This window comes from Macrosteles quadrilineatus, unplaced genomic scaffold (genome assembly GCF_028750875.1).
Source record: "Macrosteles quadrilineatus isolate MER2022 unplaced genomic scaffold, UCM_ALF_1.0 Scaffold_2__2_contigs__length_208266976, whole genome shotgun sequence".
In the NCBI taxonomy this organism is placed as follows: Eukaryota; Metazoa; Arthropoda; class Insecta; order Hemiptera; family Cicadellidae; genus Macrosteles; species Macrosteles quadrilineatus.
Window position 1 is genome coordinate 21,691,115 of NW_026542595.1, and position 20,789 is coordinate 21,711,903.

Below are 20,789 nucleotides of genomic sequence, written 5' to 3' on the forward strand. Positions count from 1 at the left end.
CTTTTTAGAGAGGTTATGTTTTCGTGTATTGTCATTGCCACTGAAAGTGATGCAACGACTTGTTGTATAATCAGCTGATTTCCTGTAATTACGTGTTTGTTAAATATTACATTGCTAGCAGCATTCTTACCATAAATAATATTGTATCAGGTACAATTCGGCAAATACTTCATTTATTTTTGGACTTCCACCAACTTAATTAGAATACGCGAGTATCAACATGAACAAGTCGGATCAACAATTAAATTGGTCAACTGATCAGCTGATCAGCTGATTAGTTGACGTTCGAAGCATTACAATTTTAATTCTTTTCTCTCAATACTTGAACCTCATTGGTCCGTTACCTGTGTGGATATGAGAAAAACTATGCTGATATGAAATGAAACTATGCTGATATGAAAGTAAACAGCTGTAAAGTGAAACTTTTTAATTCTAAGAACTGGACTGAAATGGCTACTTTAAAAAACTGTCGTAGGTAAAATACTTATAAGGCTTAGGCTGCTATGTTTTTGTTGACAAAAACTAAGCCATCCAACACTTATTCCTCACTTTATTATTTTGTGTGCAATTCAAAATACTAATAGTTTTGGGAACTAAAACTAACTAGTCTAGATATTTTTGATAATTCAATTACGCTATTTAATAAGTGATGAAAGGTTAGATCTAAATGTTTAACTGGAAACATTCCCATCAATTTCAACTGTTACAAAACCAACGTTGACATGTAACAGTTTCAATTGCCAAACACAGTTCTCGTTACACTTGACAATAGATATTTATAAATATTGAACTGTACAAAAGACTAGTTTACTAAATGAATTTTATGGGATTATTGGTATGTTTTTAGATATGTATTACTAAATTGTTTTATGCAAAACACCATTATTTTTAAGTACGGATTGCACTTGATAAACTGATTGAAATGCACAAGTTAATAGTTTGGCCATTCAAAAATGAAAATAGTCTAATTTCTACGTTATAAGATTCTGGCTAGAAATATAGTGCTTGCCTGTTTTGAGACGCAATACAACTTAATAGGTCTGTTTGATCACTGGGAACTTCCTGTGATCTGAAGAAGACTTGGTTGATTGAAACCGACTCAATATGTGGCAGGAAGCGCTCCCAGTCTCAGAATCTTGCCTCCAGCTGATATTGAGTTATTTCACAATTGAGTTTTTCACGTATCAAAACAACAATTAATGTCTTATTTACGTGATATTCCATTATGTTTCAGAGTAATTTAGCTTGAACTCTAAATGAAAAGACTATTAGGTACTTGTTTTACAAAGAAGCTACTCTTCACTCTTTAAAAAGAATTACTATGGTCTACTGTTTCATTAGTCTGATTTTGAGAAAAAAAATTCTCAGCGAAGTAAGTCCGGGCTTAAACGGATATTTTACTTTGGGGCCTTATTTGTTAATTGAGCGGAGCGAGCGAAGCTCTTATACGTTGACTCTTATGCATTTCGTAATACGCAAACTCCTCCTAGACGGCTGAATCAATCGTTTTCAAATTTTGCATGGTGATAAAGACCATATCGGTGAGTGCCAACATCTATATGGCGTTAAAAAAGTCTCTCAGGAATCCGCCCCACTGGGTCTCAAAGTTTCAATGTAATCCTTATGGAAGCAGTATTTGACACATAAACAAAGTCATATGATCAGCTGTTGACTTTTGAATGCAGTAGATAAAGAAATAGCTGATAGCATTATTCCACAGATATTAGAACAGAAACGGTATGGATCATAAATATAATCAAATGACGACACTAGCTTGAGGTTCGTGACGTAGAAAGTGGTGAAGGAAGTAGTAAAGGCTAGTTGTTTGGAGTGTGGGATCTGTTTATGACCAATAGATTAAGGTATTTGCAATCCAATAATGCTAAGGGAAGGGAGGGAAACAGGTCCAAGACGTAGGAAGTGGTGAAGAAAGTAGTCAAGGTGACCTGTCCGGAGTGTGGGAACTGTTTATGACGATTAGATTAAGGTATCTACAATCTTAAAATTCTATGGGAAGAGAGGGAAACAGGTCCGCGACGTAAGAAGAGGTGAAGGAAGTAGTAAGGTGAGCAGTGTGGAGTGTGGGAACTGGAAACCGTTTGTAGAAGTTAGTTTAATGTACCTGCAATGCTGAAATACTATGAGAAGGGATGGAAACATGTCCACGACATAGAAAATGGTGAAAGAAGAAATAAAGGCTAGCAGTGCAGAGTGTGGGCAATGTTTGTGGCAATTAGATTAACGTATCTAAAATATTAAAATGCTATGGGAAGTGATGAAAACAGGTACACGATGTAGGAAGTGGCTTAAGCTATGGTTCCACAGGATGCGGAATCTCCGCCATGCGGTGCGTAATTTTTCGCAGCGGAAAATTACGCAGCGAAAAATCAGAAGGGTGGTTCTACAGACTGCGAAAATAACGTTGCGAAGATTCAGTTCTATCCAAACTAGCGACGAGTATGGATAGAAAGAGGAAAGCCCTTTTGGCTTTGATGCTATATGATGACATTTAATGATGATGTTGTCGATCTTTTATCTTTGTTAGTGTCTAGTCGCAGTGACCGAAGTGACATATTTAAGAATCGGGACAGTGAAGGGGCGTATAACATTCTGGTTCGTAATAATTTAGTTGACAACGAAACTAAGTTTAAGCGGTACTTCCGTGTGTCAAAAGACCAATTTTTCTTTATGGTTGATCTCATCAAAGATTACTTAAGTTACCCACCAACACTACTAATCGAGACAAACAACCATTGATTGCCGAGATGAAACTAGCGGTAACACTAAGTTATGTACCAATATTTAGTATTTTTGCTATTTATTTAACGAAACTTAAGGGGTTTCAACCACGATCAGATCCCGTTCAACACTTGATACCCAAACATCTGCACGGTCACAATATTTGATGGCTCTTCTCCGCTGGCGGAATCCGCACTGCTACTGCTCTCAGACCAGTATGATTTCTCCGCCATGCGGAACGGAAATTTCGGGATGCGGAATCGCAAGTCAGTGGAACCGCACACATGGGAACTCCATTAAACCAGTGTCGTTTTAATTCCGCAGCGGAAAAAATCGCACCGCACGGCGGAGATTCCGCATCCTGTGGAACCAGGCCTTTAGGAAGTAGTAAAGTATGAGCATAGTGTGAGAACCGTCTGTGGCAGTTAGATTAATGTATCTTCAATCCTAAAATGCTATGAGAAGGGAAGGAAATAGTCCCTACGACGTAGGAAGTGGTGAAGGAAGTAGTAAAGGCTTGCAGTGCAGAGTAAGGGAACCGCGGCTGCCGCCCTCATATGTACAGGACGTATGACGTAGGAAATGGTGAAGGAAGTAGTAAGACTTGCAGTGCAGAGTGTTGGAACTGTCTTTGGCAATTACATTAATGTATCTGCAATCCTAAAATGCTATGGGAAGAGAGGGAAGCAGGTCCACGACGTAGGGGGTGGCGAAGGAAGTAGTAAAGGTGAGCAGTGTTGAGTGTGGGAATGGATTAATGTATCTGCAATGCTAAAATGCTATGGGAAGAGACTGTAGACTGTAGGTTAAAATAATTACGAAACACAAATCTATATATATTTCGATACATGCAATCGTTTACAATAGAAATTTACAACTGAGTTGACAACATCTGGTTTTTACTCCATAGAGGATTATAACGATTTTTACTCACAAAGAGTAAAAATACTACTTTAGACCCGCAACGCATGCATTAAAAACGACTGTTTTTACTGCAATATTACAAAAACAATATAATATGAACCCTTGATGACTCCGCTCAATTTTGTGGATGCCTCTGCGAACGCCACCTAGTTATATAAATGACACATTATAAGCATGTGTGTATACCTACATTTACTAATAAGATGTTCCACCATGGGGTTTTGATTAACTGACGTATATATTATTTATCAATTTTTATTACATTTTTACAGCCATTGTTCGAAGTTTGTACTTTGCGTTAGTACTGCTTAAAAATCTTGTTGAGATACTTTTATTGGTGTTTGTTAATACCAGCCATTCATTACAATCTTATTTTACTCAAAAAGAGCGAAAGACTAGTACATTCATTTATCAGCTGAAGACCCTTTAAATTTCGTAGTTAACTCTAGCCTACCCTAAAATGGTATAGTTATGAATTATTCCATGTTTGATAAAAATTTCTTTGGTTATTTTAAACTGAACTTAAAAGTCAAAAACAATCTAGCTATACACTAGTTAGTTACTGAAGGTCATTACTGGCACACTCATCCTATATGATTCTAAATGTGTAGTATTTAGACAAGATTGTTTTTATTCTTCACATAATTGTAATTTTGAATTTTTAAGAAATTACTACAAAACATATACTCAAATATTTCCAATCCTAGCTATTTAAAACGTTTAGACTGTAAGATATGTATAGGGTTATAGGGGAAATTTTAATAGGGGGGTTCTTTACTTCAGTTTCTATTCTGATGTTGCTGTTTATTTAACCCATCTTATTTAAAAATCAACAAGACTGTTGGATTTTAATTCACCCAGAACTTTTAAATCTCTATGGATAAAACATTTAAGTCCAAATAAATGGAGTCTTTAAACAAATTTGGAATTATAATAGTTAAAGTGTTTTCCTAAGTTAACCTTATCCGGGAATTTCAATTTTAAACGGAATTTGAAGATTAACCGTTAGGTAAACATTATACTAAGCTATACAACTTTGGAAAGGCTTTAAAGAGCGTAAGTACGTTAATATTTTAGTATTCTCCACTGAAACATTTAGTGTTTGTGTTTATTTGATGTCCACCCTTTTGATTCGACCACCAACAAGATTTTGATTGCATGCATTAGCACCACAGAAATCGATTTAGTCTGGCAAACATTTAAACCAATTATTTTGGCTTCGTAAATGAACATCGGCGTTTGCACACATGCGGGTAGCTATGTGTGTTTGCCAGATAAGGGGGGGGGAGAGAGACCCTACTCATTTCTCAATTAAACAAATGCTTGCAGAGCCACTTAGCAAGGACAAGCATATTATTTATGACTTCCCTCTGACCCCTGCCCTGTCGTAATACGAGGATTCAATTACTTCTCTGTATCACTCTCACAACAAACTCTATGTATTCGGACTCACGAGTTGTCACGAGTGCCGGAACCGTCGTCATCAAAACTGTGTTGGGTTTAGTAAAGCTCTATCTCTCACGGCTTTCCTGAAATCCTACAGTTTTGCAAAGGGATCTGAATTGTAAAATGATATGCTACGAAATCGTTCAAATCCAACAAGTTGTCACAACTAACGACTTAAATTATCTTAAAAATAAGTATATTTAAATATTTTATAAGTATATTTAAAAGTAAGCATAATTGGTAATTTAGTTTCATGTTTGATTTTGGTTTGTTTGCTATCAAGTGTTTACACAGACTAACATTAGTTTTTAAAAAGTTAATGTTTTTATATACTTACGACTTTTAAGTTCAACATCATGTTATAATATGACAATATTATTTGGGTTTCAGTTACCTTACCTATTATTTCTTTTCTTAATCGTGTCCCTTAATTATTCATCTAAATTAATCGAATCCCTTATAATGCAAAATGTAATCTAAAAAGCTCAAATTGTCAAAAGATTGTGCTTGTAGCTTGGCTTTAATAACTATCTGGTACCATCGTGATAGCAAAAATAGTACAAATCAAAACAGTTGCTATCCGGCATGCATATCGTTGATTAATTATACCGTAGTGCTGTTCGTTTATCAACAAATGTAATACTACCGATAGTATCAAGCACGAATACTAGAAAAATACCGGTATGGATCATAAACATAAACAAATTACGTTGTTGGCCCGAATCCTGTACTTCTTGCATTGAACATATGTTTTGGCAGTTCCATTAAGCAATGTTAAAAAAATTTTATTTTCGTGCCAAAAACGTCATTTGTTTATGTTAATGATCCATACCGGTATTTTTCTAGTATTCGTGGTATCAAGGTAGTGGTTAATATTACGAGTAAAGTTGTTGACAGTTTAGTGACCAGCCAGTACTCTATGCCCATTGATCGTTAGTAGGTTATCATATTGCCGCTAAGCTGCTAACACAGAAATCATGTTGAGGATGGCGTGTAGTTGATTGCCGGACTGTCCGATATCATCAATGACAAATGGTTTTATTGCGTTTAGGATTAATGAACCCCGATTGTCTTGTTGTCTGCACAGTGCACGTCATCCGTCCACCAACGTGTTCTTACAACATATTTTAGAGTTTCTCTAAAATTTGTTGTTACCTAAATCCATTAAGTGGAATAGCGGAAGAAACCATCATTTGCAGTAAAGGCAAAGTGACGTGAGAGGTACCATATTTTAAGGGTGGTAAAAACGTACAGTGAGTAAATAAATACCAGAACTTACCCATTTACATCCACAACAGGTCTACATCTACAACTGGGTCTATCTGTATGTTTTAGCCATTAGTTTGAACTATGTTCAAAAGGATGAAACCTACAATTTTATCAAATTAATATTTAAGGACATGAACGGCATAACCTCAAGAATGGGGTTTTTTGACATAGAACACAAACTAGACGAACAGATGAATTATTTTAGAATTTTCAGCTTTACAAGGTTAATTCGACACAATACAAGGTATGGTTCTCTGTAAAATGGTTCCGACTCCCGAAGAGTTCGATGCGTCTCACGCTTCTGGACACTTACGATAAGTCTACAATCTATACGCCAGTCATCGAAAATTAATATTCACGCCCATTTTCGTCAACTCACGTGTTCTTGTTCCGACACTATTATAGTTGCAGAATCCGATTTTAAATATTAAAAAAAAACTTAAATTTCACCGACTTTTAGACCCGCCAGTTTTTGTCTGCTAGTGACAAGTGGTGAGTATAGTCTAGTTTCATATAAATTAATCCTTTTGAAATTACAACCTTTTTCGTTTACCTAATAAATAATCACGTTTAAATTTACTACCCCTAGACTTGTCGTCAAAGTTCACCGTTGCGGGTGATAGACTTAGGTTTTGGGAGCATCTTGATTTGAACAATTGCCAAGGTTAACCTAAATTGATTTAACCGTATCACGATATATTCTTTGTAAGACATACCAATCAGGCTCCAATACTCTGTAGGGTGTTTCATATTATATTTTGATCAGTTAATTATCGCACAACATAATTTTATCAGAGCCCCTACCTAAACCATTTAAAGTGTAACACAAATGTGAAATTGGCCAAGGTAGAATACTCGTCGGACCCACAAGGTTGATCTGAGAGTTAGGACAATTTTTCGTAAACAATTTAACGGAGGCGAGGATTATATAGCGAATTACCTGGACATCTGTAGGATTTCCAAGCGTTTTTAGAGCTCTGAGTCTTCGATTAAAATTAAGATAATTAATCAGTTAAAACCATGAAACAGCCTTCATCAACCCCTGTATATTATCGGCTCTTTCTGAGCACTCTGTGAAAAAATCAAGTGTAACTGGCTCTGGCAGTAGGTCTAGCCTGATTTGTGAATGCAATTTTATTCCCCTTTCAGAATTTACGTCACGGATGTATATTTTCTTCCAAAATCTGTGATGGTAAGATAAAATAGTAAACGTTGTTCATTTAACCAATTAGACTGTATTGAAACAACTTTAACAAACAACTGTCTTTGATACTTAAATATATTATTTTATAAGGGTGTAATCTTTTTAATTTCTATGGTTAACCACGAAGAATCAATAATACAGTACATTTCAAATTATCATAACCAAAACCAACAGACTCTTCAGTTAAAATAACGTTTATGGGTACTTTGGTATTATACGGAGGCCACTGTTATACAGCGCACTGCAGCTGTTATGTTAGGTTGAGTTATCATAAATAAAAAGTATGACTCATCTGGTATCGTTCGATTAGTAACAAAACGAGATAAGTCCTACAAACATCTCTTTGATTACCTAACCTAACATAACTACCTCAACGCACTGTAAAACAAGTGGTCTCCGTATAATACCAAAGTACCCGTTTATATTATATATCGCTAGCACGCTCAAGGGGGGTTGTTGACCATGGATTTACTTAATATGGCAACTCATACGCCATACTATAACGCGTACTAATCACGCAGTACCCTCACTCATAATGTCAGTCGAGTTCGTTCACGTTCCTGTTACTACAGTTGTTATAAGAGGTGTATTGTTGAGCCCAAAATTAATACATTTAACTGAGTGTTCGACTGACAGAAACAGGCCCTATCCCACATTAACTTGTATGATATACTGTAAGACTACAGACTGTACAAGAGACTTATTTTATAAAACTGCAACTGACATTGAGAATGAATGGAACTTTTATAGAATTTCACTGTGAGATATCGTATGCTATTTATCTAACACAGATGGTTGATAGTGTGCGGAAGTTGACGTTGATGTGGAACCAAGGGCACACACATAAAGCATTTCCCGAGTCCGTTGTCCGTAACACTCCCCTGCATGGTCCGTCGCCCGTCCATGTACTGCCCGCATCACAACGACATAACACCGACAAGCGGGAGGCTAATTAGATTAAACTGATTCTACAGTCACTTTTATTGACTCTTTCTCACACTACACGCGTTTATGAGCAGGACAATTTAATTGAATTTCTCAGAATCACGGAATGGATTTTACCGGTAGATCTCGTGTGTAGAATTAATTTTATTATCATTTTGTTTATTCAGTTTATGATGTTGAATAAATAGGTTTTATTTAACCAGATTGAATGGTGAGCGTAGCATTAAACTAATGGTGTTTGAGAACAATGAATACTATTTTGTAGATTTTTTATGACCTAGTTTTAGATTAAATGGCTCCGAGACCATTTTTTTTTTTTTTTTTTTTTTTTTTTTTTATCAATAAGGAAAGGACATTTTAAATATTCACGCTTCATCAAATACTTATCGTACATTTCAATAAGATTCATTCGCCGAATGACATAATTTGTATTAGGAAATAAACATACCATAAGTGAACCAAGAGAGCTAAAATGATCTCCACCAACTGTTTATTACCAACATTATCATCTATATTATAAGATTCTTAGATTATGAGAACTTATGAATTTTTATCATTACCGTAATTTATATTATTGGGTTGGTAGAATATTAGTTTATTAGATAATTTTATAATTAGTTTTTTTGTATTCGTTTTCTAAAGAATTTTGTAGCGATGGCAAACAAATTTGATGACAATCTGTAATACAATATAGCTTGGTTTTAAGCAACACAATTTATTTTATATTGTGAGTAATCAGGAGGCCATACTAATATGAGCCTGTTCCGAGGCGAGAGGTTGTGAGTTAAATGTTTTAGTTTTAACTATAGACTTTATATTGATCGAGAATTTCTGAGGTAAGCCTGTTTTATGTCAACAAGAAATTCATAAATTGTTGCTAGTGACATAAGATTATATATACATATACTATTTGGCTTCAATATCCACACATTAAATAATCAGAACAATTGTTGTTAGTAATTATAGTAGTTCAAATATGTCAATGTTATCAAGTAATGAAACGCGAAATATTCGGAATCAAGAAAAAGCCACTGGAAAACCGTATTTTAGTTTATTCATACGAGCATACTAAATAATAGATTAACACCATTATATGTTTTAAGTTGGTGCGTTACTCAAGGACTATCCGCAGTACTATCCTGATAATTAGACCAATTCGTTAATACCAAGGCAAAATATTTGGTTTCGATTTCACTATAATGTAGGTCCCTTAGTTGCCATTAGCTGTATGGGCTATTAAATTAACAGCTGAGTCTAAGGAATATGTCGGCCTTGGTCACTAACAAGACTATAAGATCGCGCCACTCATCCTACACTCATCTCCATTCTTAAAATACCTACTTTGTATGGTCGCCATTTCAATGAAAAGTAAAGTATAAGAAAGAGGGCACAAAGCTGGTAACTAATAATTGGTACTGGTTTAAATCGTGTCCGTCCCCAATGACGTTTAGTTCCTAATAGTACCTTGACCAGTTAGTTTAATGTCCCCGATCTTGATAATAACAAGGGTCTACAAGGTGAGGATAGTTTTTACAGTACTGAAGAACCTGTTACACTAAAAGAATTGTGATGGTTATATTAATTAAAGAATGTAAAATGTTTACATCGCATTATCTACGATTGACACTTCTTCTGACAGACAGGACTCAATCACATATAAGGACGAAGATAATGTGGATGACAGAATTAGCGTACCTGTGTCCTCGGTACTGAAGATCATTTATCAGATACTCGAAGAGGCTGCTCCATATTAGCCACATAATCGGTAGAGTTACTGAACGTAATCCTAGGTAGACAAATCAGCCCCTAGTCGACTATTCCCCCTCCCACCGGCCTTGTCTTGTGATTTAGGAAGCCAGGATGAAACACGGTCAAAGGACATTACCTAATTTACCAAGAGCCCATATTTCATCGGCGCCATGTTTCATGTCCCGCTAATTTGCATTACCTGATTGAAAACCCTCTTCGTTCCTCTCTGCTTTATTACCAATTTTCTCCTTGACAGCTTAAATCCATTTTCACACTTTGTCCAAGATGAAATGCTTATGAAATTTTACGAGTTTGCTGGTCCAAAATCATTTTGTAATCTAAGATTCTAATATTTGCAGCAATATCTGTGTTGTGTTGTAATTAATAGACACAAATACAGAACTGTCTACAACTATGATATTAAGTATGGCTATTATACGGAGAACTATCAGACGCGCTTGTCACTTGGATTACGCTCAAGAGCGATCAAGCAGAGAAGACGAATTCACTTTGTTTTACAGAACATGCTTATACATCTTATTTATGGAGTTGATACTGTTTCAAAAACTGTTATGTGTATTGGAAGTTTTAAGGCATTTTTACTGTGTCACACTAAAACTCTATCGTGGATTCCATATTTGTGAGTGTTAATTCCCCCCAAAAACTATTCATTTTTAATTCCACAAACCACCTTTCATTTACTTCAGATAGTTGATACATTTCAGTTAACTAATACGATAAAAACATTTTAGTCATTCAAAAATACAAAGAATAAGCATATAGGCTACAAATTAGTATACAAAAGTATAGCAATATTTGCATGTATCGTGGCAATTAGTAACATTGTAGGTTATAAATCAGATTAAGTTTGTTTAAACATACTTTTATAATTATTTATTTTTCTACGATTCTATAAAACATCGATAATTTTTATGTACTACATTTTAGTATGATAATATACAAATTAGAAATGTCTACAACATCTAGCTGTTGATATGTCAGACAATGCAAGGACCAAAGCAAATAAAATCAATCAAATACATTATCAAGCAAATAAAATCAATCAAAGCAAATTAAATAAGAGGAATAAAATCTTTGAAGGTGTGGATTCACAATCTTAAAGAGTGGTGTCCAAGAGTTAGTTAAGCTTTTAATTTAAATTTGAAATATTTAAAATACACCGCACGCTAATATATGAGTTGATTAAATTGTTATTAATGAACAAAATCTAATATATTCTACCCGTTTCGACGCACAAGTAGAGCTTGTGTTGTCTATTACTACAATATTTTTTTTTTTCAAAATACATGAAAACGAATAGTACGACTAGCAATAATCACGAATACCTTATTGCTAAAACGACACGTATTACCAGAACATAAGGTAGATTTAATCCAAGTTTCGCGCTGTGTATATCTGCGGCTGACGTGTGATTGGTTGTGTCAAAATATAATTGCATCCATTTGGCGATCACAAGCATGGGAATGTAGATTTCATCTTGGGAATTCAAATTATGATTTACTTTTTAAATGCGTTCTTATAGATTAAAAATATGATTTTATCCACTCGGTGATCCAAAAGCTGTTAAACCTAGTTAGTTTTTATTTTGTGAAATTGTATTAAATAAGGATTTAAAGCTTGAACACGCACAGTACTTTAAAGGAATTTATTAAACTTATTGGCTTGGTTACAGTTATTTGAATACAAAGTAAATGAAAGAAATTACTTATTATTAGCATCTACATCTTAAGGTAGCGAATTTAACGGGACAGTAGCGAAATATATCAGTGTAAATGGCCGTTAACTTCTTTGGCTCTCGCCGTCTGTTGTTAATCATTCCATAAAGTTGCCCTGAAATATGATCAAAGTTTCTGTCAGTTATTGTAGTTTTAAGTTTTAATCTCTGTTGTAATATAGTAAAAATTAAATAAATATTTTCTAAAAAGTACGAGTATAAGGTTTATTCCACTTAGAAATAATGTAGAAATGTAAAAAACGTGACGTATTGGCAAAGTGTAGGTAATATGTAGAAGGCTACAAAAGTATATTGATCTATACTGTATTTGTTTCAGATGTTAAAAGAAATTTAATATTTTATTTATAAGCACACTAAATTAGTTGTATTGTCGAAGAAAACATATTCACTATCAACAAAACTGTACGTATTAATTGATTCAAAGAACTATTAATTGAGCTATAGATTGAATTCATTATTTGTTCTAGCTGCTATATCAGAACTCACAGCGTAAAAGTTATTCACTGTGTAATTAATTGAGTTATGATTATAATAGCCAACTCGTGTTTCGCTTTGCAATAGGTGTTTTTGAATGCATGTCTATAAAAAACATAGTTATGTTTATATCTATTTGTACATTTTTTAAATATCCCGTTAAGATTTTTCGTTTCTTAACCTAGAAATAATAACTTAAGTTCAATGGTAAAATATAAATCTTTGGTAATTATATCGACCTCCGGACCTCACGCGAAATTAAAAATTTCTTTTTTCAAAATGGTCGAAATTTCACGCTGATTTCAAAAATGATTGTCGTTTTTTTCGGAAACGTCCCGTTTTCCCGGAAAATGGGAAAAACGGGAAAAATATTTTTTGCTCAAAACCCATGTTGTGGGTACTCAAATTATGCGGAATTTCCTCCTGGACAAGAATATGTAAATTGTATTACGATCGGACCACTATTAAGTAAAATATCACCGAAAAACGGGAAAACGGGGAATTTTTTTTGCTGAAAACCCATGTTGTGGGTACTCAAATTGTGCGGAATTTCATCCTGAACAAGAATATGTAGTTTTTATTACGATCGCTTTTAAGTAAAACATCACCGGACAGGTTAACTAACCTAACCTAACTTAGGTTTAAATTAGGTTAGGTTAGGTTAGGATAGGTTAAGTTAGGTTAGGTTAAGTAAGGTTAGGTTAAGTTAGGTTAGGTTAGGTTAAGTTAGGTTAGGTCAGGTTAAGTTAGGTTAAGTTAGGTTAGGTTAGGTTGGTTTAGGTTAGGTTAGGTAAAGTTTGGTTAGGTTAGGTTAGCTTAGGTTAGTTTACTTACAATACTTACCTATTCTAACCTAATCTAAACTAACCTATCCTAACCTAACCTAAGTTCGTAAGTTAGGTTAGGCTGGGTTAGTTAATCAATAACACGAGTATTGGAAGTAAACTAACCTAACCTAACTAAACCTAACCTAACCTAACCAAACTTAACCTAACCTAACCTATCAAAACTCAACCTAACCTAAACCAACCTAACCTAACCTAACCTAACTTAACCCAACCTAACCTAACCTAACCTAAACTAACCTATCCTAACCTAATCTAAACCTAAGTTAGGTTATGTTAGGTTAGTTAACCTGTCCGGTGATATTTTACTTAAAAGCGATCGGTTAGGATAGGTTAGTTTAGGTTAGGTTAGAATAGGTGAGTATTGTAAGTAAACTAACCTAAGCTAACCTAACCTAACCAAACTTAACCTAACCTAACCTAAACCAACCTAACCTAACCTAACTTAACCTAACTTAACCTGACCTAACTTAACCTAACTTAACCTAACCTTACTTAACCTAACCTAACCTAAACTAACCTATCCTAACCTAACCTAACCTAACATAACCTAACTTAACCTAACCTTACTTAACCTAACCTAACCTAAACTAACCTATCCTAACCTAACCTAAACTAATTTAAACCTAAGTTAGGTTATGTTAGGTTAGTTAACCTGTCCGGTGATGTTTTACTTAAAAGCGATCGTAATAAAAACTACATATTCTTGTTCAGGATGAAATTCCGCACAATTTGAGTACCCACAACATGGGTTTGGAGGAAAAAAAATTACCCGTTTTCCCGTTTTTCGGTGATATTTTACTTAATAGTGGTCCGATCGTAATACAGTTTACATATTCTTGTCCAGGAGGAAATTCCGCATAATTTGAGTACCCACAACATGGGTTTTGAGCAAAAAATATTTTTCCCGTTTTCCCCATTTTCCGGGAAAACGGGACGTTTCCGAAAAAAACGACAATCATTTTTGAAATCAGCGTGAAATTTCGACCATTTTGAAAAAAGAAATTTTTAATTTCGCGTGAGGTCCGGAGGTCGATATAATTACCAAATCTTTTTGTGATAAACGAATAAATTTTTAAAGCCGTTTATTTATTTTTTTTTTTGCAAACAGTATTCATCCAGGCAAACGTGGAGCAAAGTGGAACACATCATTAGTTATTAAACAAGTACAATAATATAATATGCACGTGAGCTGCCGGAACAGCCCGTGTGTTGGACCATGACCAGTTCCTGTGTTGGCGTCATATGCACAGGAACAACAGTTGGGGTTCGCTATGGGAAATGGTTGTATTAATATGTCATGTAAAGGTAAATACTGAGCTTACAATAGATTACAAACTGTGTTCACATTTTGTTTTCTCTCTGTTTTCTTACTTAAATTTTATTTTTTTGTGTAAGGTAATTTAAATTCACGACTTTTAAATATATACATGAATAAATATGTACATGAATATCCCAGTTTCATAAAGAGTTAGCTTAGAAAGATTTTTACTATAGTACAAAATATAGGTACAATAAAAAAAACGCCTAAATTTATATTATTAATCAATATTAGTCCAACTGTTCGAAATATAAAAGTGCCCGTTACACCGAAATGAACCCCTTTATAAAGATTTTGCTCTCTTTAAACCAGATTCGGCTGAATTTACTACAACCTGACACGTAAGAGTGCGATCGTGGAAGATGGTTTGTTTGGTAGGAAGGTTAGTGGAGAATGAGTGATATGATGAGTGTTGCCATGGCAAATCTCAACTAAGTACCTGCAAATCATTTATGATTTATTTCCAATGATCTAAGTGGTTCCAAGCTGGGTGTAATTTTGAACTACCAAATCTTTTGTGACCTTCCTCAAAGTCGACGTGGTGATGTCCTTACTAAGTGAACGCCTTGCAGTGGATTTTTAATCGTAGGTAGCGTACATTTATTGTTTATTCTTATTCCGTATATAATAGTTTTTATTTTCTAAAGGAAATTAAAAATGTGCTAAAAGTGTATATTTTGCTTTAAAAATCTAAACTAGTTTTTCATATAGACCTAACCAAACGGAAACATCTTTTAATCTTTAAAATGTTTACAACAAACAATGCAAAGCGGTGTAAAGTATTGTTCTGTAAAAGAGAAGAATGTGTATAAACTAATATCCTTTTGGATGAATCTCAATATAAGGTATCTCTGTTACAAGGTATATGTCGTTGTGTATGTAAACTCGAAGAACCAAATACTTGGAACTAAATTTATTGAATGCGTTCCCAATATTATTATTTTGACTATGCACAATAGTTTCCATTTATTGCAATTAAACATCTGATAAATCTGAGTAAAACAATGAATACTAATTGAACGGATTTTAAACGCAATTCTAATTTGCAAACAGTGTAGCATCAGCAAAGTAAGAAGTTGGAGAAGTAAGTTTATCTTGTGTTAATTTTCTGATTTAATCTCACACCGAGATTGTTGTGAAGTATATACAAAGTACTTGTGCACAAACAACTTCAGACTTCTGCTTAGTTGTTTCAACTTTATACCTTTCTTGTTGAAAACCTGCAGTTCTCCATTTAATGAGTTTCTTCCGCCATAAAAATTAAATCTATTATGCAATATCAAACTTATATGATGTTTTAAAAGTTTGTGTATGTATTGAAGAAAAGTTTATATTATTATCAATTAGAAAACACTGTTTGATTGAAGATTTTACTAGATTTTGTATGCATTATTTTTGACAGATATGAAACTCGTTAACTTAATCAGATACAGTATGAAATAAACATACCTAAAAAATACCCAATGGACGAGTTTGTTATTGAATCCATTTTTAATAACGTTATACCACGTATTTAACTATTAGTTATTGGTATAGCTTCTACTTGCAAGTGTCATGCTTTTACAATTACGTTATTTTTAAATCATAGCTTTTCTGTGTCATCAATTGTTTGACTATGCACGAAGTCAAAAAACACACATTTATTTTGAACGGCCAAAGGACAATTCCTATTATTGCTGTATTTCAAAAGAAAAAATATTTTAACGCAACGATATAGATGTTAAATAATCGATAAATAATCGAATAATCTGTGCTAGACAATACCTCTTGTTATTGCAATATACAGCAGCTTTGGAACAAATGCGTAAAACAGAAGGATTTCTTTGTGTTGGCAAAATAAATTATAAATAGTCTTCCCTTGATAATACATTTTTCGAGATGAACACGGTTTACACTGCAATTAAATAACACAGTCAAAGAGAAGCGTGCATTTGATGTCTACAAATACAGTCTCACGATATGTACAGTCGAGTTTGTGACAATAATGTTACTATACACTACTAAACTCAAATTGATATTTTAAACTGATTTTTATTTCTCTCAGAGTACAACTTAGTCGTTTGAGGATTTAATATGTCTACAATGTTACTGAAATACATTTTTTTGTCACCTACGGCGGCATTTACAGGAGAAATCACACAGGAAGTTTTAGGGAAAGCTGTCGAAACCCGTGTGTTGTTAATGTGCCGGGAATCGAACCCGTACATCGCACACCTAGTCCAAGCCGCTAATCACAAGTCTAGCAACAGACTCTATTTTAGTTGCTAAATGTGCACTACAAATATTTCATACACTGTACTGGTATCCTACAAGCCTGTTTCGCTAATTTAATCTTCTTTAAAAGAATAGTAGCCTACACATATTCCATTAGACACTTTTAGTAAGAACTTTGTCCATTGTGGCAAGCTTATTTAATATTTGAGTAAAGAACTTGCTTTAAATTACATAAAACCAGAATTTTTTGTTCAACCTTTGGATTTTATAATTAAATTTTTTTTTACTATCAAGTTTTAATGTTATTTCTAAACTAAAAGCAAAATAACATATTACATTTGTATGAACAGCGTACTCAAGTTTTCATATTTCGTAAATTTAATGGTTACATTTAGTAAATAATATTAAAAACTAATAAGCGCAAGTATAAGTAAGCAAGTATACTATATATTTGACATTTTTGTAAGTGATTATTTTTTTAGAAATTGTGTCAATACATTTAGACACTATTCATAAGATGTATAAATATTGTAGACGTAACTCACGTGTGGTGGGAGCGAGCGCAGCGACGAGCAGAGCGAGGGAGAGGGAGACAGGGAGACTCATGCTACACGCGTGTCATCGCGACCGCCGCACGGGCCACACTGGCCGACTACGGGGTACTTGTTGCGGGGGGTGGCGGGGCGGCGCAACAGGTGCCACCCTACCATTGTTGATCAGCTGATCATGATCGATAGCAATATGGCCAGTACAAATATACAGCATCAAGTACATACAGTAATTGGAACATAATGTAACACAAATTCACAAATAACAAATAAGATTACAAGGATGCGAGCGAAATGTTATCTTTAATTAATTGATTTGTGTCCTATCGACTTTTAAAAATATATCTGGAATATTCGTGAAATGTTCAAATATTTTTACAATTAAATATGTATACATGTCATAATATTTACAAGTTTTAACTCCTGTTCCTTGAGACTATAGAGGGTGGTCAGAGATGTACATAAAATAAACTAATATACGCCTTGTATAAATATAGCTGGATTTCGAAACCCGTTCATTAAAAGGTTATAAAAATTAAAAATTATACCAAACCGCTAGATAAAAAACATTTCATAACAATTCGCCAAATTTGTATATAAATAATTTTCTGTTAATATACAGCAAAATAACCATTTTAAACTTTTACAGTACATCATGGGAGACTATTAATGAGAGATCGATCCGTACTTGAGAAATAAATCAAATATTAATTCCGTAGTGGACTGAAAGTAACCAAGGTCACAATAGATGTTGGCAAAGACTGTCTTAGAAGAATTGACAACGGTTCGTGATCTCCTTAATCGCTGAATACATTATATACTAAATCTTAGTACTGTATCGTATTGCTATTCATTAAAATAATGTGAAAACCCTTTACACAAATTGACGACTTATAAACTAATGAATGCCGTACAATTAACAAATATAGACACTCAAGCAAGCCCATTAGGCAACTAAAATCGTGACATCCCCACTTAGGAATGTTGTTTTACTAACGTGTCATTAATCACAGTCCTCATCATGAAGCCGCGAGGTCATATAGTCGTGTAGTGACAACATTGCCAGTTTACCAACCAACTCACAACAATCTGCCACTGTCGGTACAGAACAAGTTATGCGATATATGCAAGATCGTATGTTGAAAATAGCAACAACAGTATTAATAAATTCAGCTTGTACCTAGCCAAACTAAACATAACTAAAACTCCAAATATGATTAGGAAGGTAGTCTAAATATTAAGGAGTAATATTTACCCAAAATATAAAATATCCTTATAGCCTAATCATAATAATAACTCAGAGAAAGAAACACGTATAGAGGTGATTATTAACAAAACAATAATTGTGCTGTACTATTAAATTGCCTTTAAAATAAAGTTCTTTAACAATACAGGTTATAGGGAATTTTTTAGTTAATTACTTGCTAGACCTCAGTATAACGTAGGGTCTGCACTCGTATGGGCAACATGGTGATACGGGTATATCGATTCAATTTTAACATTTCTCAGAAGTATTATATACTGTACCTTACTCTTCTGTTCTAAAGTGAATAATACATATTTTTAAACCTGTTTATTTTAGCAACATCTGTAAATTAAATATGTTATTTTTAGTAACAATTTACTTGGAATATGCTGCGAATTCTTCAATTAAAAGATATAACCAAATGTGTATTAAACCTTTGTTTCGCGTATTTATTATATCTTCAAAACCCCGAAGGAATTAAATACTGTAACAACCTAAAATGATTGTACACCATTCAAAATTCAAATTCAAATATATTTATTTATGATAATACAACTTCTTGGTCTCGCCATGTTTACAAATTCCAATTTATACAAAAAAATAATAAACAAAATTTAATTTTTTTTTCTTTTGTCTTTCAAAAATAAATGTTTTAAGCGCTACTAACTCCATGGCGGTTTGTGGTAAGCACCTGTCTATACAGAATATAGGCAGCAGAAATACAAAATTATAAATATATTCTGAAAAAAATGCTTTATCATCTATCTGACTTATAATCAAGGCTAATGCCGGAAATATAATATAATTATAATTATTCCGGAAATATAATTATTCCGTTGTCTTTGTTTCCCTGGTTCATAGACCTGGTTCAATATTTTAAAATATTGAAGAGTCAGTGTCTAACTGGAAAAAAATTAGAATCGTTTGTTTCTAGTTTCTTGCTTGTTTGATGAATTAAAACATAAAAAAATCAAAAATCATAAATAACAATATAAATAAATAAATAAAAATAATAATATAATAATTATATAAATAATAATAATAATTTATAACTATATAAAAATGTAATAATAATTTAAATAATAATATATAATATGTTATTATAAATTTTATAATAATATAATATGAAAATAATAATATAAATAAAAATAACCAACCATCAGCGTACAATTCTGTTCTCTTAGCTCTAAGGATGACAAGGCCAGAGGGGAGGTCGTTGTACAGCTTTGGGCCGAAATAAATATCCTTTACAAAGTATAAAGTATTTCAAAATATAAACAATTTAATTGGTGTAAAACAATTAATTATTAAAAGGCACAAATACACAATTTTTATACAAAAGAGGTTTATTTTATGAGAGAAGATTAGTAGTAGGTGTTTTATAAGAGGGGATCCTCGATGAATTATGGAGATTTACATATTTAAATGCGATGGGACTGTTATGAACAAAGACATTTAAATTAATAATAATTTACAAAACAACTTGACTAAGCAATTGACAACGTTACTATATAATATGGTGTAATAAATTAGAGAAATTGTCTTGTCTCCTTTATTTATGCTTCTTGATTAACAATAACAACATCGAATATCATTAAGGGAAATTTTATGTGATACACCATTGCAACGTAAGTAAATCATTATTTCCCTTATTTAATATAAAATTCTTATCTTAATTGGTTTTTTATTACCAAATTTAACCTTATTTGGTATAAACACATCATGTAATTGCATACCATGTTATTAATTTCTTATTAATAATAATAAATTAAATTTATTTTTGACACAGTATTGTATGTATAGTTCGAGTGAATTCAACAGTAATTTCAGTCTTTTTTTAATATTAATTTAAAAGCTCACGATAAAGTTGGTAATAGATTTATTTTATGTATTGCACAACAACAATATAAACTGAGTGTAGTTCCTCTTTGGTAAACTAAGCTTGTTAGAACAACTGTATGTTTGTAACCCGAGTATATTTTGCCTAAGTGACCTACAAGACTACTTACTGTGTCTGACGTTTACATCGCATAATCAGGCGACAGAGCCACTTTGCCTGTTGTTGTCGGAGTTGCTGTCTTAATCACTGTTGTCTTGCCTTGCAACTTG

General features: G+C 33.3%; 1 protein-coding gene across 1 annotated transcript in view; it reads right to left on the reverse strand.

Moving 5' to 3' along the window:
* The window catches only part of LOC128983990 (uncharacterized), a 31,867-nt gene extending 14,363 nt beyond the window's left edge, over positions 1-17,504 (reverse strand). The window contains exon 1 of the mRNA XM_054403272.1: positions 17,432-17,504. Within this exon, the coding sequence (XP_054259247.1) occupies positions 17,432-17,492 (61 nt within the window). The 5' untranslated portion in view covers positions 17,493-17,504. The remainder of the gene's footprint in view (positions 1-17,431) is intronic.
* Between the last annotated feature and the right edge of the window lie 3,285 nt (positions 17,505-20,789).